The sequence below is a fragment of the Bufo gargarizans genome, chromosome 3 (assembly GCF_014858855.1).
Source record: "Bufo gargarizans isolate SCDJY-AF-19 chromosome 3, ASM1485885v1, whole genome shotgun sequence".
Lineage (NCBI taxonomy): Eukaryota > Metazoa > Chordata > Amphibia > Anura > Bufonidae > Bufo > Bufo gargarizans.
The window spans coordinates 9,494,164-9,516,844 of NC_058082.1; the positions used below are offsets into that span (position 1 = coordinate 9,494,164).

Consider the following 22,681-nt stretch of genomic DNA (forward strand, 5'->3'; position numbering starts at 1 on the left):
GACAACCCCTTTAATTAGTTATCGGTGATTGGTCCCTTTAAATACTTCCTGCCCCTTCCTTACAAAAACGCAGGTATAAGCCGAGTCCTGTTATCGGATGGTAGTTACCTGTTTCGTCATTTCTTTGGGGAAGAAGAAGTAGGGAATGGAGGCCAGGGCCACAACGCTGGCCGCCACGATGAAGCCCAGCCACCAGGCTCCGATCCAGCGCGGGTCACTGGGGGTGAGGACGATTTCACCTGCGAAGAGATTTGAGCGATAAGGTCATTGTATCCGTGCCTTCAGAAACCGTCTTTATTTATATTATATTATTATAATTTATTTTGATTTATTAAATTTTTGGATTTATAATTAATTATTGTATTTGTTTTATTCTATTTCATTTATTTCCACATCTTACAACGATATTAGACTATCGCATTTTTGTTAAGTTTTTTGTATTATTTTTTATAGTATATTTTGTATTTGTGTTGCATTTTATAGCTTTATTGATAATTTTTCATATATATATATATTAAAAAAATGTAATTCATTTAGATTCTTTTTTTTTTTTATTGAATCATTTATACAAATGATCCGACTTTTTGTCCGGGTTAAGCTCAGCACTCATGCCGGAAAGCAGCCGGATCCCCTTGGACAGGGGCGCACCACCAATGAGGCGCACCACCTCAGGCAGCACCAGGTAGGTACAAGGGGGGGGAGGCAGCAGAAGGGGGATTATCTGTTTCTGCAGTATAGTATTGGGAAGCACAATACGCACAGTATGTGGCGCTGTATTACCCTGTATGTTTTCTAGCTCTGTATTATGTAATGTTTTCCAAGTATGTATTTAGCAGAAGAGCGGGGTGGAAGGGGTTAGTTTAAGAAATTGGCATGGGGGGGGGGGTGCCGTTTCAGTTTTTGCCTCAGCAGCAGAAAGTCTAGGTGTACCGCTGCCTTTGGATCACATTATAGTCTATGGGGTCTGCTGGTGAATGGTGGTATCTGGCAATGCCGGATTCGGCAAACTCTGACAAACTGTTCTGGCATTGAGGTCGCTGATCTGGGAGGTTTTTACATTTTTTTATTAAAAAATAAATAAAAAATAGATAAATGATCGGCGGCATTCATCTGATGATGACCAAAAGACCCCGACCTATTCACAGTTTTTAGAGCACATTTTTGGCAGCTGCCTTTACAAATGATTTCTGAATCGTCTAATCATCTGAAATAGTCATTTTGGCTGACAGTTATCAGATCAGGGGCAGTTCTGCATTGGCGGCACATTATATAAGTTATGATTTAAAGGCTATGGGCACTTTCAAGGCAATTTTATTCTATTATTGCATTTTACTTATTTTGGGTTAAAAAAATTCTATCGGTCTTTATTAAAAATGTTCAGCCGTTTTTTAATTACAGGGGTTAAAAAATCAGTCTGCAGTGTATCACTTCTCAGTGCCATCAGCTCATGTGAAGCCATATCTCTGATCTCCTAACCTCAAAAACTCTCATTATAGCTAAACCGATGAGAATATGGCTTAAATGTGTGTTTATGAGGTCAGAAGTAAGGCTTTGCATGAGCTGTCAGCCGACAGGACTGAGAAGTGATACACTGCAAACAGACTGATTATTTTAACACTTGTAACTCAAAAACGGCTAAACATTTTTAGTAAAGGCCAATTGAAAAAAAAGATTTTTAGCCCATAGTGAGTAAAATACAATCATAAAAGAATTGCCCCCGAGGTTTCCAAAGCCTTGAAATCAGGCTGAGATCTGCAATCTCAAGGTGACAACTCCTGATCTTGTAATATGGTCACAATTGTATCAATCCAGGCTTGGTTTATACTGTGTATGTGGCCTCCATGACATTGCAAGCTTCACTGTCCCACAAGGTCCAGGACCTGTATGAATGAGCTGCGGGCTGTAGATTACAGGCATGGAAACTTGCACAAAGAGTTCTCCGGCCCTTTAAATGTTATTGCTATTATTTTGCAAACATGTATAAATTTTTGAGGGACACGCTAGTTTACTAGGAGAGGAGATAGATGTTTCCAAGATGATGAATCTCTATCCGTCTGACCTAGATACGTCCGGATACTTAGATACGTCAGTCCTACTCTCGGAGCAGCACTTTGAGGTTGTGTTACTGAACACGTTGCAGAGTAAAGGTCTTGCTCGCTGAGATAGCAGCAGATGCTGCAGCAGACAGCGTGCTGGGCCAATAATAGACATTCTATGAGTCGGCAGAAGGCGGCAACGCTCGGCAGCACGGCACCTGTCAGGTCGCCTTTATTTCTGGACCATCGGCAGCTCGCTGTCATAGTCGCCTCGAAGCTTTGGATCTCAGCCTAATGCTTGCGTTCACACTCACTGGCTGGGAACTTGTCAATGTCCACATAGTAGCGTAACATGGCCGATCCCAGGATGAAAGCGACGCCGGGGCCCATCACCGTCACAGCAAAGAGGATGCCTGGAGAAGATGAAAGATAGGGAGGATTTAGAGGAACACTTTTTACCCTGAATAGTTCTAATATGATTGTAAATGATCGGAGATGTCCTTATGTTAATGGATTCGATAAGAATGACTGGAATTACACAACTTGGTCATAACAGATTGAAGTCCTGAAAGAAGGGTTTGTCCAGGATTATGAAAACATGGCTGATTTCTTCCAGAAACAGCGCCACACCTGGCCATGGGTCATGTGCAGTACTGCAGCTTAGTCTCATTTACTTGAGTTACATAGAGGCAGGTGAATGAGGCTCCAGTGGCAGAAAACAGAAGGAACATAAGGGGGCACACATGGAATGGAGCAGGACACAGATGGAAAGGGGTAGGAGGACATGGATTGAACCAAGGTAAGATGGCAGGGGGCAAGGAGAGGGGGACACAGATGGAATGAAAGCAGGACATGGGTGGAGGGAAGGCAGGACAGGGATAAAGCATGAAAGAACCTGTATAGGACATGGTAAGAATTAAAGGACATGGATGGAAAAAAAGGTCAGAATTGGAACATAGGCAAGATAAAGGTAGAATCAAGGTAGGACCAAGATGGAAGCAAGCAGGACAGGAATAGAAGGAAAGCAGGACAGGAATAGAAGGAAGGCAGGGCACAAGGTGAAACCAAGGCAGCATAGGGATGAAGACAAGGCAGGGCAAGGTTGGAATCAAACCAGGAAAAGGATGGAACCAAGGCAGGACAGGGGGGTGGATGCAAGGAAGGACAGGGGGGTGGATGCAAGGCAGGACAGGGGGGTGGAAGCAAGGCAGGACAGGGGGGTGGATGCAAGGCAGGACAGGGGTGGATGCAAGGCCGGGGATGGATGCAAGGCAAGACGGGGGATGGATGCAAGGCAAGACAGGGGGGTGGATGCAAGGCAAGACAGGGGGGTGGATGCAAGGCAAGACAGGGGGGTGGATGCAAGGCAAGACAGGGGGGTGGATGCAAGGCAAGACAGGGGGGTGGATGCAAGGCAGGACAGGGGGGTGGATGCAAGGCAGGACAGGGGGGTGGATGCAAGGCAAGACAGGGGGTGGATGCAAGGCAGGACAGGGGGGTGGATGCAAGGCAGGACAGGGGGTGGATGCAAGGCAAGACGGGGATGGATGCAAGGCAAGACAGGGGGGTGGATGCAAGGCAAGACAGGGGGGTGGATGCAAGGCAAGACAGGGGGGTGGATGCAAGGCAAGACAGGGGGGTGGATGCAAGGCAAGACAGGGGGTGGATGCAAGGCAGGACAGGGGGTGGATGCAAGGCAAGACAGGGGGGTGGATGCAAGGCAGGACAGGGGGGTGGATGCAAGGCAGGACAGGGGGGTGGATGCAAGGTAAGACAGGGGGGTGGATGCAAGGCAAGACAGGGGGGGTGGATGCAAGGCAAGACAGGGGGGTGGATGCAAGGCAGGACAGGGGGGTGGATGCAAGGCAGGACAGGGGGGTGGATGCAAGGCAAGACAGGGGGGTGGATGCAAGGCAAGATGGGGGAATGGATGCAAGGCAAGACGGGGGTGGATGCAAGGCAAGACGGGGGGTGGATGCAAGGCAAGACGGGGGGTGGATGCAAGGCAAGACAGGGGGGTGGATGCAAGGCAAGACGGGGGGTGGATGCAAGGCAAGACAGGGGGGTGGATGCAAGGCAAGATGGGGGAATGGATGCAAGGCAAGACGGGGGTGGATGCAAGGCAAGACGGGGGGTGGATGCAAGGCAAGACGGGGGAATGGATGCAAGGCAAGACAGGGGGGTGGATGCAAGGCAAGACGGGGGGTGGATGCAAGGCAAGACAGGGGGGTGGATGCAAGGCAGGACAGGGGAGTGGATGCAAGGCAAGACGGGGGTGGATGCAAGGCAAGACAGGGGGGTGGATGCAAGGCAAGACGGGGGTGGATGCAAGGCAAGACAGAGGGGTGGATGCAAGGCAAGACAGGGGAGTGGATGCAAGGCAAGACGGGGGTGGATGCAAGGCAAGACAGGGGGGTGGATGCAAGGCAAGACAGGGGGGGTGGATGCAAGGCAAGACAGGGGGGGGTGGATGCAAGGCAAGACAGGGGAGTGGATGCAAGGCAAGACAGGGGAGTGGATGCAAGGCAAGACGGGGGTGGATGCAAGGCAGGACAGGGGGGTGGATGCAAGGCAGGACAGGGGGGTGGATGCAAGGCAGGACAGGGGGGTGGATGCAAGGCAGGACAGGGGGGTGGATGCAAGGCAGGACAGGGGGGTGGATGCAAGGCAGGACAGGGGGGTGGATGCAAGGCAGGACAGGGGGTGGATGCAAGGCAGGACAGGGGGGTGGATGCAAGGCAAGACAGGGGGGTGGATGCAAGGCAAGACAGGGGGAAATGGAATCAAGGCAGGACAGGAATGGAATCAGGGCAGGATGATAATGGAATCCAGGCAGGACAAGGATGGAACAGAAGATTGGAGATAGAATTCTGATAAATTAAAAATGTTCATGGATGGAACTGAGGCAGGAAACAGAACAGAAGAAATCAAAGAACCAAGGCAGAACATGGCTGGGGCTGAGTAGACAGTGTTAGGGCTCTTTCACACCTGCGTTCTTGTCTTCCGGCATACAGTTCCGTCGTCGGGGCTCTATGCCGGAAGAATCCTGATCAGTTTTATCCTAATGCATTCTGAATGGAGAGAAATCCGTTCAGGATGCATCAGGATGTCTTCAGTTCCGGACCGGAACGTTTTTTAGCCGGAGAAAATACTGCAGCATGCTGCGCTTTATGCTCCAGCCAAAAATCCGGAACACTTGTCGCAAGGCCGGATCCGGAATTAATGCCCTTTGAAAGGCATTGATCCGGATCCGGCCTTAAGCTAAACGTCGTTTTGGCGCATTGCCGGATCCAACGTTTAGCTTTTTCTGAATGGTTACCATGGCTGCCGGGACGCTAAAGTCCTGGCAGCCATGGTAAAGTGTAGTGGGGAGCGGGGAGCAGCATACTTACCATCCGTGCGGCTCTCGGGGCGCTCCAGAGTGACGTCAGGGCGCCCCAAGCGCATGGATGACGTGATCGCATGGCACGTCATCCATGCGCATGGGGCGCTCTGACGTCATTCTGGAGCGCCCCGGGAGCCGCACGGACGGTAAGTATACTGCTCCCCCGCTCCCCACTACTGCTATGGCAACCAGGACTTTAATAGCGTCCTGGCTGCCATAGTAACACTGAAAGCATGCTTTCAGTTCACTTGCGTTTTTCCGGATCCGGCGTGTAATTCCGGCAAATGGAGTACACGACGGATCCGGACAACGCAAGTGTGAAAGAGCCTTAGAACAAGAACAAGGTGAAGGGAGTAGAAGCAGGACATGGATAAATTAGAGAAGTGATGGAGAAACTGAAGGTCATGAGGACATGGATGAAGCAGTGAGAACAGAAATGAATGAGGCAGGGGATGAAGGAAACACGGAACAGGTTGACAGGAATAAAAGTGGAAAGAAGCAGGAAGGGACCAAATCAGAACATGGAGCCCACAGAGCGCGTGGATACAGCGGAGCAACTGCTCACATTCATAGGATGGTGAAGTCATTACTATTAGGCCTCATGCACGCGGCCGTTGTTTTGGTCCGCATCACTTCAATAGGGGCAACAAAAGATGCGAACAGCACTCCGTGTGCTGTCCGCGTCCGTTGCTCCGTTCCATGGCCCCGCTAAAAAAATATAACATGTCCTATTCTTGTCCGCGCTTTGCAGTTATAGCTGTCCGTGCCGTTCCGCAAATTGCGGAACGCGCACAGATGCCATCCGTGTTTTGCGGACCGCAAAACACACCACGGTCGTGTGCATGAGGCCTTACTCGAATGCAGGAAAGATATTCTGCCCACCATTCATGTCACGGTTTCTAGTGGAATTATCCAACAAATCCACAAGGAAAAAACTAGACAAACATAAAAATCATTCAGCAATGTCCCAGATAAGAAACACTTCACTGCGGCGTCTCGTATCCTTAGAAAACATGAAGGCAATGCAGCATCACGTACATTATGTATGAGGCGTCGTGTTATCTGGGGATTACCAGAATCATAAAAGTCACTCTGCAAAATGTAATTTAGGGACAAATATTTGATCCTGCAAATGATAAACGCAGGATCCTGCGGAGCAGAGAGCGCTCATCCCAGAGGCGGAATTCATTACAATGAACATCGACCCGGAGCAGAATCTATTATCTTATCATTAGAATATATTAGGAGGAACTCCAGGTAAGATAGAGATAGATAGATAGGAGATAGATAGTTTTGGGGAGATTGTTGTTGGATTTGGGTGGTCTTCTCGCCTTGTTTTCACCCCCTCTCGTGTTTTATTATTACTAATGGATGTTTTTGTATTTCCTTTGAAGCAGAAATTAGCAGAATTCAGGAAAAATCTCGCAGCGGCTTTTTCCTCAGGAAACGTTGAGTCACGGCCATCAGATGCACAGTGTTTCGTGTTTGTGTGACTGGATGACATCCCAAATTAGGAGAATCTAGTTTGGCGAAGATGTGAGGAATCTGGCTGCACGCTGCTCATCTCCGGAACAGACGGGCTACGGCTGAGCGGACGGGTCACAAGGAAACACCCTGCAGCACCCACACGTAAGGGCATGTACACATTAAGCAGGAGGGCACAGGTGTCTGAAGGCGCTTTACATCTCTGGTTACAGATTTTTGTATCGGGGCCCGGGAGCTCCTGTAAAAAGTGCTAGCGAAGTTCATGCTGGGTTATAATGCTCTACACTTCACTGCGACTGTCACCCAAGGACCCACATACAGACACCTGGGGCCAACCCAACCCTGGTGGCAGAGCAGGTCTTCAATCCACAGGATCTCTTTGTGTTTAGTTTCTACAGCTTCTGTGAAGATCTATGTTACCATGGTTACAGACTACAAACAATCCTGTGTAGTCTGATCCTGCATTCGTGTGGTCCTCCACCCCCTCCACTGTCTGTAGAGAAGGCAAACACTTTAAATTCTTTTGAGGTGCCCAGATTTTGTTTTGAGTTTTTTTGGTAGGCTGCAGAGCTGACATTTTGCAGCATTCCCTACTTGTTCAACACCTAAACAGAGCCTCCTCTCATAGATTTTGTGAAATGTCCACCTTATACCAGATGCTGCACTTTACAGTCACTGGACATTATGAAAATGAACAGTGTTCAAGTTTTCTATGTCCAATAACATCCTACAGAATTGTGAATGCAGCTCTGGAGTATTCTGGCTTCAACTAAGGATTGGTACAATATAGGGAAGAAGAAGTTGATTTTTAGGCATTACAATTGCAGTTCATGGCCATCGCTGCCCTGTGCTTATAGGGGTTGACTTCCTGTACTGTTGCAGTACTGGAAGGGTTAACCTCCTCTTGCCCTGTGAGCTGCTGTGAGGCTGTTTCTAATTGTTAATTGCTATATAGCTGTACTGCTGACCTCTACAGATCTTCCCAGGTCTCTCTACCTTGCCAGAGTCTGTTTAGAGCTCTAATCCATTTTCTGCCTATATACTGACCTCTGCCTGTTTCCTGATGCTCTGCCTCCTGACCTGAACTGTACCTGTTAATAGTACTGACTGTGCTGCCTGTTCTGACCTTTGGACTGTTTCACTGATTTGCACAATTTTCTCATCCTGTTATGAGTTTCCTTGTTCCCTCAATGCTACTACGTACCAGTGTCTCTGGTCACTGTGGGTCAGCAGCCAACCATACTGGTACTATTCCAAGAGGTAGCAGCTTTAAAGGGCGAGAACCAGGAAAACCTCAAGGATAACACTCTCTTAAATTATCACATTTTATTTCCATTTACATCCCATCTCACCTATGTAAAGAGGCGAGTTCCTTTTGCTGGCGTAATCATCAATGTAAGAAATTCCGAAAGGCTGAATGGGCACACCACCGATCCCGAGGAGAATCTGACCGATGAACAGGATGGACAAGACATTCTTGTTGTCTGTTTGAGTGTTTGCCACACACTGATCACTGCTGGGACTTTGGCTTAATAGTCCAGACTGACAAATATCCGTTGTGTTACTGTAGACGCCTGGAATAGAGGGTGGAAGATGAATATAGCGGCCTTGCCCTCCACACATCTGTACTAAGGCCCATGTCCACCTGCCCATTTATAGACCAAAAGCCCCTTGTTGGCTGGTCACATCTGCTACTCTACGAGACTTGTATTATTATTGTAGCGTTCTTTCAGGGAACACAAGGTAAGACAGTCTACCCTTGGTCAACTAAGACCACTAACTTCAAAATCTTCTTCTAGACCTGGATCTCTGGTACAAATAAAGGGAAAACCCAACAAAAACAATCTACAGATGAAGACATAAATACTGGACAGCTGCTGTTCTGACACTAATGTAGATGGGACCACATAATACCACCAGACATAATCTTGAACTTCTCCATTGCTCCAGGACACCATGGAAGCCAACATTTACCTTTTCATTAACCTAGACAACTAGGAAAGTGTATACACACACCCTTACTACCCTAGACCACCAAGGATGCTGACATAAACCCTTTCTCTTTGCTAAACTCCCAGGGAAGCAGATATTCACCTGTATGCTACCCTAGACCACAAGAGAAGCAAGCATTAATCCCTTTGCTACCTGGGACTGAGAAGAGTTGAGACCATCTGGAATTCTGATATTGACCTTTTTGTTTCACTAGATCGCCAATGAATCAGTGATTATCTCCTTCACTCTAATTCACACCTGGGATTAGACATTAACCCCTCCAAAACTCTAAGCTACAATTAACCCCATTCCTCCAATATATCATCATTAAGTAGGCATTATTCTCTTTGTTTCCCATATGCCCAGGAACTTTATATTAACCCTCACCTTTCACTAGACTACCTGGTAAGCAGGTAGAACACAAGTGAAGTAGGTATCAACCCCTTCACTACCCTAGACCACCAGTGAATCAACGGTTACAACTTCTTGACTCTTATATAGCCCTGCTTTTTGTATATTCAGACAGTTACCAAAATTGTCTAGGCATGGCCTGGGAGGATATTTCTCCAATACCTTTACTTACTAGCGATAGATTTGTCATATTCGTACTGTCCCATAATAAAGTGAGGTAGACACATAATAAATCCAGCAAGGCAGACAATCAGAGCTCCGCACCCGATGAACCGTGGCCGGTGTACTCGACTTCCAAAGTAGCTGACGAAGACAATAAGCACGGTGTTCCCAATCTGAAACCAGAAGTAGCAGAGAAGTTACAGGACCTAAACTAATTCCAGAAGTTTCACCCTCCACACCACACTCAAGAGTTAGGAACAATGTGCAGGTACAAAAATATCCTAAAAAATCTACAATTAACCATGACAGTAGAGCTGGTGTCAGCTGGATGGAAGGACCACCAGCCTGAAAGGGGTTGTGCAAGATTGGGGGCTTTGGCATCCCCCTTTCTCCTCGATTCGCCGAACCTGTAAAGGGAAGACTACTTACCTGCTGCCTGGAAATGGCTCCCTGCTACTTCTCCTCAAGGCCTGCGATGCTCTGCTGAGCCCCCAAACTGTAAACATCTGGTTTGACAGATGTTTTGGGCAGTGATTGCACAATGTCAAACAAGATGTTCCAGTGAGAGAGACCAGCGGAGCATTGCAGGCTGGTAGGAGAAGGAGTGGGGAGCCAGCGCCGGGAAGCAGGTAAGTATTCTTTCCTTTACAGGTCTTGCCAAGTGTTAGGGTTTGCCCAAACCTCTCCAATTCTTGCATAATCCCTTTAAGGGACCCATGCCTGTATAAGCAAACATGCTTTGTGGTAGGGTACACTAGGGCTTGGTTACGTCGGTAGATCAGGCAGATGATTATCAGGAAGGAAGCGTTCCTTCCCGACAATTGCCTGCTCTTCAGCATAGGAGACCGCTGCTATTACATGCACTACCATCATTCGTGAGGCCGTGTCTGGTACTAGTTGCATGCAAGTGAATGCAGTATCAAACTCAACTACATGAATGAGCATAGCATGGTGTTGGGTACTACTTCCTCAGACTATTCCACCACCCTTCCAAGCATAGGCATTGATGTCATCTCTTTAAATCTATATAGGGTCTGGTTTGGGGTCTTAATATCTGTTCTGGGGGGGCAGTGGCGTACTAAGGGGGAAGCAGAAAGACTTCTCCCCATTCCCCCATTCAGCCTGCAGACTTACTGTAGATCGTGCAGCCAGCCTGTGTGGGCAGAGCCTGCAGCCTGGAAATCTGCATAAGCTCCACCCACACCATGCAGCAGAGCGATCTGTGCCTGCAGGGAAGAGAGGTATGTGAGCTTCAGGAACGGGACAAGGGGAGGAGTTACTGTGTTTTTTTTTTGTCTTGTTTTTTTAAATACAGAGGGGGCACAGAGGGCTTTATTACTATGGAGGGGGCACAGAGGACTTTATTACCATGGAGGGGGCAGAGAGGACATTACTATGGGGGGGCAGAGGGCATTACTAATGTGAAGGGGACACAATGGGAATTTCTACTATGGAGGGGGCACAGAGGGCATTATTACTGTGAAGGGGGCACAGTGGGCATTATTACTGTGAGGGGGGCACAAGGGGGATTTCTACTATAGAGGGGGCACAGAGGGCATTACTAGCACAGTGGACATTACTACTATTAAGGGGGCACAATGGGCATTATTACTGTGAAGGGGCACAATGGAGATTATTACTTGAAGTGGGCACAATGGGGATTATTACTGTGAAAGGGGCACAGAGAGGGCATAACTACTGTGAGGGGGCACAATGAGGGCATAACTACTGTGAGGGGGCACACATCTGTACAAAACTACTGTAAAGGTTGCACAAAGGGGGTAATACTACTGTGAGGGGGTACAATTTGTTTTAAGTATTGGGGATGGGGGGTTCCAGAGAAAGGACCCGCCCCGGGTGCCAAACACCCTAGGCACGCCACTGTCTGGGGGTCTGTTTTAGTTTAGAGGGTCTGGTCAGGGCTCTGGATTTATTAAAGGTCTGTCCTGGGGTGTTTTAGTTTAGAGGGTTTGCTTTGGGGGTCTAGATTTATTAGGGGTTTATTCTGCAGCAGGTTTTAGTTGAGAGGGTCTGGTTGGGGTATATTTAGGGCTTATACTGGGGTCTGTGTAAGATTATAAAGTAAGGTCTCATGTCTGGACTGAATTTGGGTCTCTTCTGGGATCTGCTTTAGTTGAGATGGTCAGCTCTAGGTTCTGGATTTATTTAGGGTCTGTTCTGGGTTTACTTAAGGTCTGGTCTGTTTTAGCTTGGATGGTTTGTTTTGGGGTCTAGGGTTTATTTCGTGGCATGTTTATGTTTATAGAGTATGTGTGTGGTTTTCCACCCCTAGATTTTATTCCTGGGAGCATGAGTGTAAGCCAGTCAGAACAGCCTGAAGAGGAGAAAGGCACGCCAGTGCAGACCTGCAGTACAGACAGAGAGAGCATGGGTGAGCATGGCCAGCCCTGGCTATGTATGCCCACATCTGTCCTTCTCAGCCTCTACATTAGAAGTAGTGGAAAAAGAGAATGTACCCTGGCAACAGGCAAAAGCCACCAAGGAGGACAGAGAGGGACTGGGAATCTACCGAAGGTTGGAAGTAGGCAGAAGGCAGTTCAGGGACACCTCCATAACCCACCACCAATTAAAAATTCTGGGTGCCCCCTGGAAGGGTAAATTCACCTCATTAAAGGAAGCCAGAATCCCAGATGTCTGACTGGAGAGCCCAAAGCGCTTTTCAATAGTGGAAATTGAACTCTTGAGGTAGCCAGAGAGAAGGAGCTGGGAGAGCTGCAGGAGTCCATGACAAACCACAAAGATCTGAAATAACAAGGCAACATGTTACAAATGATATATTATAGTTGACCTAATATGGTCCCCTCCCCTGAGGAGCCTGATAGTTCACACAGCCACAGATGCAGGATTTATCATCTCCTCATTCACTGGAGCTTCGTCCTCCACTATGCAATTATCTACAACACTCTCCTATGTGGATACGTCATATATCTTTTCTCATCCTAAGATTCATGAATGGAATGCTACAGTAAAGACTGATTAGGGGGGTACTATCTCTCCTTGGGGAGAGCGTCTTAGTTGGTGTGAGGAGACTTATAGGCCATACAAGCTCCTCTGGACTTCTGGGAAGAAAGGGATGCAAATGAGCTCTTAACAAGCTCTGCCTCTAATGCCACCAGATGTAAGGCAGCTATCCTATAAGTTAATGTTTGACCCTTTAAATAGGCCTTGAGACATGATTACGATATTAAATAAGCCAGCACCTCATCTGCAGACAGCTGTTTCAGGGTGATTGCCCCTCATCAATGGTGCTCTCTACCCAAGGAGAAATAGTACCCCCAAAATCCTGACTTAGGACTCTCATCCAGTTAAGCCAATACTCTCTGCTCTGATGATGGTCAATCCCCTGAAACAACTGTCTGCAGATTTCTGGAAGTGTATCATGGCATTAACCCCTTAGTGACCACTAATACAGCTTTTTACTGATGTAAACAAAGGGGGTTTTAGCTAAACAGCTCACTTTAATCAATCATTACATGTACCCAAAATGGTGAATTAAAAACTATAACTTCTCCTGCAAAAAATAAGACCTCATACAAGTACATTGATGAAAAAACAAAAAAGTTATAGCTCTTGGAATGCGATTTAAAAAAAATGTGCGTGGACCTCATGAGAAGAGTTGCTGATGCTCATCAGGCTGGAAAAAAAAATTACTAAACCATTTATAAAGAATTTACTTGAAATTTGCGAACTTCTTGAAATTTGTTTTATGTCCAAGTGCATTTAAAAATGTTTTATTGGTGCCTTAATTGATTCTACACAAATCAAATATACTCAAATTGGCCTGGAAAGTGGTATATGACACCGAGGTCTACTAGGACTTTCATTATCTTTCTCTTCTTTTTTTTTTTTTTATAGTTCCCAATTAGCATAGGAGTGTAAGAGGATTTTAAAATTTTTCTATAGAGCCCAGGAACTAATATGCGACTGCCTTGTTTCATTGAGGAATACAGAGGCTGCCATACACACACTCCCCCACCCCCGATCCTCATCAGGGGGAGCCAAAACACACCTGGAAGCATGCACTTCTGGGTTTTTGCCCGTTCAGATGCCGGGGTCATGAGCGGGCACAATCTCTAAAGTCCCGTCCAGGATGGAAAGGGTTTAAACACAGCGTACCATTACATGTGTTATGCTTTTTCATAATTCCCTTATCGGGGGCAGGTGGTGTTTAAACACACACAATGTTATGGGGGGGGGGGGAAGTGGCTTGTTGGGAACAAGCATCTTAAAATGATGCCTTAGTGGGGGCAGAATGCCTGCCTGTATTTATACACTCACGCACTTGTTAATGTCAGAAGAAAGAGTGGTTTGTTCTGGAAAAACTGTCCCTTTTAACTGTCAGCAGCAGTACTGTTGTGGCCACATGGCATGATTACCCTACCCTTTCCACATCTACAATGTACTGCTGCTGACAGTTAAAAGGGAAAAAATTTCCAGGTTAATTCAGAACAAACCACTCTTTCTTCTGAAAATAAAACGTTGGAACCTCTTTGTAACTGAAGGCCTTTCTCACATTATCTTATGTTGATGTTCATGAGTCCACAGGAGGACACTGAACTGAGTAGTATGGCTGGATTGCAAGAAGAAAGCCACTGCTCTCCAAAAAGAACATTGATGCTCGTTTGCAGTTTATAAAGATCACCTGGACAAGCCAGAAGGATACTGGAGCATTGTTTTGTGGACAGATGAGACCAAGATAGAACTTTTTGGTGTAAATGAGAAACATTATGTTTGGAAAAAGGAAAACCCAGCATCCAGCATAAGAACCTAATCCCATCTCTGAAACATAGTGCTGGTGGAACCATGGTTTGGGCCTGTTTTGCTACATATGGGTTAGGACTGCTCACCATCATTTATGGAACAACAAATTCTGAATTTTAACATCAAATTCTCAAGAAAGACGTCAAGACATCTGTGCGTGTGCTGAATCTCCAAAGAACATGGGTCATGGGGCAAGACAACAACCCTGAGATCACAAGTCCTTCTACCAAGGAATGGTTAAAGAAGAAGAAAGGGAAAATTCTGGAATAGACAAGTCACAGTCCCAACCTTCATCCAATGAAAATGTTGTGCAAGGAGCTTTAGCACAAAAAAAACCGACCAACATAGCAGAGCTGAAGCTGTTCTGCACAGAGGAATGGGCTAAAATTCCTCCAAGCCAATGTGCAGTACTAATCAACAGTAACCGGAAACAGGGGGGTCACACCAGATACTGAAATCATGGGTTTACACTTTTACCGCGACAGGCATGTGATATTGGAGCACTTTCCTCAATAAATAAATTACCCAGTTTCATATTTTTGACTTTGTTTGATTTGGTTGTTTATCAACTTTTAGGACTTGTGTGAAAATCGGAGGTGATATACGTCAAATGTATACAGAAACAAAGAACATTTTCAAGGGTTCACAAACTTTCCAGCACCACTGTATACAATACTATCACCACAAATGGCTGAATACTAAGTCCAGCTCTGGAGTATAATACAGGATGTAACTAAGGATCAGAACAGGATAAGTAATGTATGTACACAGTGACTGCGCCAGCAGAATAGTGAGTGCAGCTCTGCAGTATAATACAGGATGTAACTCAGGATCAGTACAGGATAAGTAATGTATGTACACAGTGACTGCACCAGCAGAATAGTGAGTGCAGCTCTGGAGTATAATACAGGATGTAACTCAGGATCAGTACAGGATAAGTAATGTATGTACACAGTGACTGCACCAACAGAATAGTAATTGCAGCTCTGGAGTATAATACAGGATGTAACTCAGGATCAGTACAGGATAAGTAATGTAAGGTATGTAAACAGTGACTCCACCAGCAGAATAGTGAGTGCAGATCTGGAGTATAATACAGGATGTAACTCAGGGTCAGTACAGGATAAGTAATGTATGTACACAGTGACTGCATCAGCAGAATAGTGAGTGCAGCTCTGGAGTATAATACAGGATGTAACTAAGGATCAGTACAGGATAAGTAATTTATGTACACAGTGACTGCACCAGCAGAATAGTGAGTGCGGCTCTGGAGTATGATACAGGATGTAACTCAGAATCAGTACAGGATAAGTAATGTATGTACACAGTGACTCCACCAGCAGAACAGTGAGTGCAGTTCTGGAGTATAATACAGGATACACAGTGACTCAGTGTCACAACCAGACAGCTGAGAAGCTCTGACAGAAGCCTTTCAAAACCTCCTCCTTGAGTTTTCTTTGTTGTGATGTTCAGTTCCTCATCTCGTTAGCCTCTCTCAGCTGTCATGTAGTTGGACTGATTGCATCCCTTTAAATTCCGCCCCATAATGCATTACTGGGCGGCTTATACTTCTTCCTGGAGTGTGTGTGTGCATGCTGATCCTGTTTCCCAGTCTGCTACAAAGTTAAGTGCTGTACATTTATCTGTTATTTTCTGTTTGCTGGATCCCAGGTGACCCTGACTCCCTCCGTGTCTGGTGTAGGGAGCCGGTGGTCGTGTCCCCTCACTATTGTAGGGTGTTCAGGGGTTATATAGTCGAGGTACGTGGATATGCAACCATCCACCTTTGGGATTTTTGCATAGGCTGAGCAGCCAGGGAAAGTGCCAGGTCTTGTTGCAGGGGTCTACCTTTTGGTTCCTTAGCTTTGGATCCAGTGAGTCATATATGCATGTTGCTTTGTCTTGTTTTCTGTACACCGTCCGTGACATTATAAGCCGCCAAAACCGTCTCAAGCATGGATCCGGTTTCACTTTTGGCTGAACGCCTTCAGGGTCTTTCATTGGAGGTAGCTGATCTCCGCAGGACTTTTTCTCAGCTTCAAGTGACCGGTTCAGCTTGCGTTCATGGAGTTTGTTCTGAGCCTAAGATCTCGCTCCCGGATAAGTTTTCTGGGGGTAGTGAGAATTTTGTGCGTTTTAGAGAGGCTTGCAAACTCCATTTTCGCCTTCTTCCCCATTCCTCTGGTGATGAGGAACGGAGGGTGGGGATCATTATATCGCTGCTCAGGGGTAACGCTCAGTCCTGGGCCTTTTCGCTGCCGGAGGGGGCACGGCCCCTCCGTTCAGTGGATGAATTCTTTTTAGCCCTGGGTCAGATATATGATGATCCGGATCGTATTGCTCTGGCTGAGTCTAGACTATGTCTATTATGCCAGGGTAAACAATCCGCAGAGATATACTGCTCAGAATTTCGGAGATGGGCAGCTGATACTGGTTGGAATGATGCTGCACTCCGAAGTCAATTTTGCCATGGTCTTTCAGAGGGATTGAAAGATGCATTTGCCTTTCATGAAAGGCCTATTTCCTTGGACTCTGCTATGTCTCAGGCCGTTCGTATTGACAGGCGTCTTAGAGAGAGAGGAGAGATCTCTCCTTCCTGTCATACTCAGTCCCAGGACAGTGCAGTGGTCTCATTCTGTGCGCAGGGGTCTCGGTCGCTGTCAGCCCCTTCTGAGCAGGAGCCCATGCAGCTGGGGTTGATTGCTTCTGACAATAGAAGATTCAGCCCGCATGGGAAGGTTTGTTTCTGTTGTGGAGGTATAAATCATTTGGCAAATGTTTGTCCCTCTAGGAGATTCAGGCAGTTCTCTGGGAGTAATAAAGAAACAAAGAGGAAAAAATCTTTTAAAAATGTTCCGTCTGTTACTATTGGCAGGGTTGAGGCGGAAATTGAAGGTTTTCCGTTTGCTTGTAGTTCCCGTTTTGTCCTGCCTGCTAGGGTGGCGCTAGAGAGCAAGAGCATTTTTTGTGAGATTTTTGTGGATAGTGGAGCAGCGGTCAATCTCATTGATAATCATTTTGCGATAACTCATGGTTTCCAGGTGTGCACTTTGGGAAAGGATATTCCTGTTTTTGCTATTGATTCCACTCCACTTTCTCAGAAATCATTAAAGGGCATAGTTCACAATATCCGTTTAATTGTGAGTGATGCTCATGTTGAGGATGTGTCATGTTTCGTCCTTAGCGGTTTGCCTACTCCTCTAGTGTTGGGGCTACCCTGGCTCACTAAACATAATCCCACCATTGATTGGCAAGCGAGGCAAATAAATGGTTGGAGTGACTTTTGCAGAGAGAATTGCCTCATGACATCTGTTTCTGAGGTTGCTACTAAGACTGGACCATCTTTTCTTTCTGAATTTTAGGATGTCTTCTCTGAGAGTGGAGTTCAGGATTTGCCCCCGCACAGGGAGTACGATTGCCCTATTAATCTCCTCCCAGGCGCCAAGCTGCCTAAATCTCGTTTATACAATCTTTCCCAACCTGAAAGGATCGCTATGCGTGCTTATATCTCTGAGAGTCTGAGAAAAGGACACATACGACCCTCGAAGTCATTTGTTGCCGCTGGTTTTTTCTTTGTTAAGAAAAAAGATGGTTCTTTAAGACCTTGTCTGGATTTCAGGGAGCTGAACAGTATCACTATTCGTGACCCTTATCCGCTTCCTCTGATCCCGGACCTGTTTAACCAGGTTGTTGGGGCTAAAGTCTTTTCCAAATTAGATCTAAGAGGGGCATACAACCTGGTCAGGGTCAGAGAAGGAGACGAATAGAAGACGGCCTTCAATACCCCTGAGGGCCATTTTGAAAATTTGGTTATGCCTTTTGGTTTGATGAATGCCCCAGCCGTTTTTCAGCATTTCGTGAACAGCATTTTTTATCATTTAATGGGAAAATTTGTATTAGTGTATTTGGATGACATTTAGATTTTTTCTCCTGATTTCAAAACTCATAAGGAACATTTACGTCAGGTCTTGCTAATTCTGCGGGAGAATAAATTATATGCGAAACTGGAAAAATGTGTGTTTGCGGTTCCAGAAATTCAATTTCTGGGGTTTCTTCTCTCCGCTTCTGATTTTCGCATGGACCCCGAGAAGGTCCGTGCTGTGCTTGAGTGGGAGCTTCCTGAGAATCAGAAGGCGCTGATGCGTTTTTTGGGCTTTGCCAATTATTACAGGAAGTTCATTTTGAATTATTCTTCTATTGTTAAACCACTCACTGATATGACCAGAAAGGGGGTAGATTTTTCTTCTTGGTCGGTAGAGGCGCGTAAGGCTTTTTCTAATATCAAGGAGAGTTTTGCTTCCGCTCCCATTTTGGTGCAACCTGATATTTCTTTACCCTTCATAGTTGAGGTTGATGCTTCTGAGGTGGGTGTGGGTGCGGTCTTGTCTCAGGGTTCCTCTCCTGCCAAAAGGCGACCGTGTGCCTTTTTCTCAAAAAAACTCTCCTCCGCAGAGAGAAATGACGATATGGGAGATAGGGAATTGTTGGTCATCAAGTTGGCTTTTGAGGAATGGCGCCATTGGCTAGAGGGAGCCAGACACCCTATTATCGTGTTTACTGACCATAAAAATCTGGCCTACTTGGAGTCAGCCAAGCGTCTGAACCCGAGACAGGCCAGATGGTCTTTGTTATTTTCAAGATTTAATTTTGTTGTCACGTTCCGCCCTGGGGTTAAGAATGTGAAGGCAGATGCCCTGTCACGTTGTTTTCCGGGAGGCGGGAATTTTGAAGACCCGGGTCCCATTTTGGCCGAAGGTGTGGTGGTCTCTGCTCTTTTTTCTGAATTGGAGGCAGAGGTGCAGGCAGCCCAGTCAGAGGCTCCTGATCTTTGTCCTCCTGGGAGGTTGTTTGTGCCTCTCGCTTTAAGACACAAGATTTTTAAGGAACACCACGATACGGTCCTTGCTGGGCACCCGGGGGCAAGAGCCACACTGGATCTCATCGCTCTGAGATTCTGGTGGCCTGCGCTTCGTAAGTCGGTTGAGGGTTTTGTGGCAGCCTGCGAGACTTGCGCTCGTGCCAAAGTCCCTCATTCACGGCCGTCAGGTCCTCTCCTTCCCTTACCCATTCCTTCCCGTCCTTGGACACATCTGTCCATGGACTTCATAACGGACCTGCCTCGTTCCTCGGGGAAGACTGTGATTCTGGTGGTGGTGGACCGTTTTAGCAAAATGGTGCATTTCATCCCTTTTCCTGGTTTGCCCAATGCTAAGACGCTGGCGCAGGCATTTATTGATCACATTGTCAAATTGCACGGTATTCCTTCAGACATAGTCTTCCCTCCTGGAAGTTGGGTCCTAGGTTTATTGGGCCTTACAAAATCCTGTCTGTCATCAATCCTGTTGCCTACCGTCTTGATCTTCCTCAGACTTGGAAGATCCATAATGTTTTTCATAAGTCCTTATTGAAACCTTATTTTCAACCCATTGTACCCTCGCCTTTGCCTCCTCCTCCGATTATGGTTGATGGGAATCTTGAATTTCAGGTCTCTAGGATTGTGGATTCTCGGCTTGTCCGCGGTTCTCTCCAGTACCTTGTTCATTGGGAGGGTTATGGTCCTGAGGAGAGGATGTGGGTCCCAGTGACGGACATTAAGGCCTCTCGTCTCATCAGGGCTTTCCATAGGTCCCATCCTGAGAAGGTGGGCTCTGAGTGTCCGGAGTCCACTCGTAGAGGGAGGGGTACTGTCACAACCAGACAGCTGGGAAGCTCTGACAGAAGCCTTTCAAAACCTCCTCCTTGAGTTTTCTTTGTTGTGATAATCAGTTCCTCATCTCGTTAGCCTCTCTCAGCTGTCATGTAGTTGGACTGATTGCATCCCTTTAAATTCCGCCCCATAATGCATTACTGGGCGGCTTATACTTCTTCCTGGAGTGTGTGTGTGCATGCTGATCCTGTTTCCCAGTCTGCTACAAAGTTAAGTGCTGTACATTTATCTGTTATTTTCTGTTTGCTGGATCCCAGGTGACCCTGACTCCCTCCGTGTCTGGTGTAGGGAGCCGGTGGTCGTGTCCCCTCACTATTGTAGGGTGTTCAGGGGTTATATAGTCGAGGTACGTGGATATGCAACCATCCACCTTTGGGATCTTTGCATAGGCTGAGCAGCCAGGGAAAGTGCCCGGTCTTGTTGCAGGGGTCTCCCTTTTGGTTCCTTAGCTTTGGATCCAGTGAGTCATATATGCATGTTGCTTTGTCTTGTTTTCTGTACACCGTCCGTGACACTCAGCTTTTTGTATAGAGAGATTCTAGATATAATCCAGGATTCTTCAGTAACTGGTGTGGAATAATTCTCTGCTTTCATACTTGATGACAGGTGATGATGATGAATGGATTGACTGAGCTCCGGTAAGAATTTGAACGATGCACCTCAGGAGCCGTGAGTCTGCAGCCGTGTGCTTCAAGAGATTACACAGGTCTCATAATGTTATGTTAAGCCCCATGTTATACAAGGCAGGTACGTGAGAAGGTCAACAGCACTTGAGAACAACAGGCAGGACATCGCGTGTGGATTCTGCTACAGGAACTGGCAGAACAAGACTCCCGCTCTCCTGCATTCTCAGAATATCCTTTTACCTGATTTGATGTAACTTTTATAACACATCATATTTAGATTTACCAGATGTGAACATTATAATTTTTGGTTTAAAGTGGTGTAAGAGATCACGCTCTCTGCCTGGGGCGGTGATGACAGAATTCTCTTCAAACAGGGGGTTTTCAAGCTCAAACAGTGCTTTCTTTGTCACCCATCACATCACACGTCCAAGTTTGGCATCACTTGGCACCATCAACACAAAACAGGAAATCCTTGCCCGGCTAGGCGCTCACTATACAGAGGCCTCCCTAACTCACCTCTAAGTCACTGTTCACACCCGGCTTCCTCCAGTCATACGGTCCAGCAGCCTCCTGACCACACAAGCATCTCAGGCTTCCTTCTCTCTAGAGTCAATTCCTCTCCACCAGACTCTCACACACTGAGCGTTGCTTTATCCCTCAGTGATTAATCTTAGCTGGCCTCACCTCAGGCCAGATGAACACTTGTAGTGGACCAGGGGTGTAGACCAAGAGACTCCTACAACAAACCGGGCCAAAGAAATCCAGCCCATGGAACTTAAACAATCCATCTCCAGCAAGCTACGGTATGCCTTACACAAGCAAAAACATCTCTGGATTTGTTACCTCCCCCAACTAAACTGGAAAACTGGGTGAGATATACCCCCCTCCACACCTCTACCGTGCACCTCACCACAGGGGTTGTCCCATAAAAAATATTCTACAGTATAAAAACCAGCGCTTGGATCTTAATATTTTTCTAATTGCAGGGAATTAAACGTTTAGTGCAGCCACTGAGTTATTTAATAAAATCTATCTGTATAGCGACACCTGCAGTTTTTTTTATTGTTTTCTTATTTCTCTGTCCACCTTGCTGAGCAGAAGTTCAGCTGTGTTTCTGGTGGATACTCAGACACTGTGCTTCCTAACAGCAGAACTTCAGCTGTGTTTCTGGTGGATACTCAGACACTGTGCTTTCAAACAGCAGAACTTCAGCTGTTTCTGGTGGATACTCAGACACTGTGCTTCCAAACAGGTAAGGAATTTGTTAGACAGTTTCTCACTATTGTCTGATTGCAAATAAGCATAGGTGATTAAGGTGTTAAATTTGTTGTTGGGGGAGGGGCTTTTGTGGGAGTGTGTGTATATATAGTCACATAGTATTAGCTTGCTAATTATAGCTTGCTGCATTTTCAAAGTGCTGCTTTTATAAGTGCATAGGAGATACTCAGGAGGTAATCTGGAGATGGATACAATTTAAAAAAAAAAGTTAGATTTTTTGTTTGAAATCTTTCCCCTCTTTAAAATGGCAGACCTGGTTCTGTGCAAGAATTGTTGTGCTTTTAATTCAGGTTCCACTCTTCGGAGGTTTGATCTATAGACAGCTCTCCATAATGCAGCAGGAAATAGCCTTTTTGAAATCTGAGATTTGTAAATTAACTGTTAAACAAACTTAGGCTGAGAACTTTGCAATGCCACTGCCAAAGAGGCCCCCTAGAAATGGAAGATGGGTTACTGCAGGTTCTGGTAGACTGAGAGTTGTGGATAGAAGACATGTCCCACAGTCTGTGGCTCTCCATAATTCATTTGCAGCACTTTCAGAGCGCAAGAGCAACATGGAGGATGGCTCAGTGGGTAGGGAACAATCATCTCCCATGCCTAAAGTATGCAAGACTGCAGACAAAGACAAAAAGGACAAGGTGAGGACTGATAGTAAGCAGCTGTTGGTGGGTGATTCTATTATAAGAGGTGTGAATTTTGAGGAAAATGGTTTTTTGAGATGTCTCCCTGGTGCTACCGCTAGCAGGGATAGACGACGTATCCTTAATATTGTTAGGCAAGCAAAGCAGGAAAGGGAGGTGGATGTTATTGTCCATCT

General features: G+C 46.3%; 1 protein-coding gene across 5 annotated transcripts in view; it reads right to left on the minus strand.

Annotated features, from left to right (window-relative positions):
* SLCO2B1 (solute carrier organic anion transporter family member 2B1) overlaps nucleotides 1-22,681 on the minus strand; it is a 103,960-nt gene that overhangs the window by 42,332 nt on the left and 38,947 nt on the right. For all 5 annotated transcript variants that reach the window (XM_044287035.1, XM_044287037.1, XM_044287032.1 and 2 more), the window contains exons 3-7: nucleotides 12,097-12,234; nucleotides 9,482-9,644; nucleotides 8,259-8,480; nucleotides 2,351-2,449; nucleotides 109-239 (exon numbers count right to left, since the gene is read on the minus strand). In XM_044287035.1, coding sequence (XP_044142970.1) covers nucleotides 109-239; nucleotides 2,351-2,449; nucleotides 8,259-8,480; nucleotides 9,482-9,644; nucleotides 12,097-12,234 — 753 coding nt within the window. The remainder of the gene's footprint in view (nucleotides 1-108; nucleotides 240-2,350; nucleotides 2,450-8,258; nucleotides 8,481-9,481; nucleotides 9,645-12,096; nucleotides 12,235-22,681) is intronic.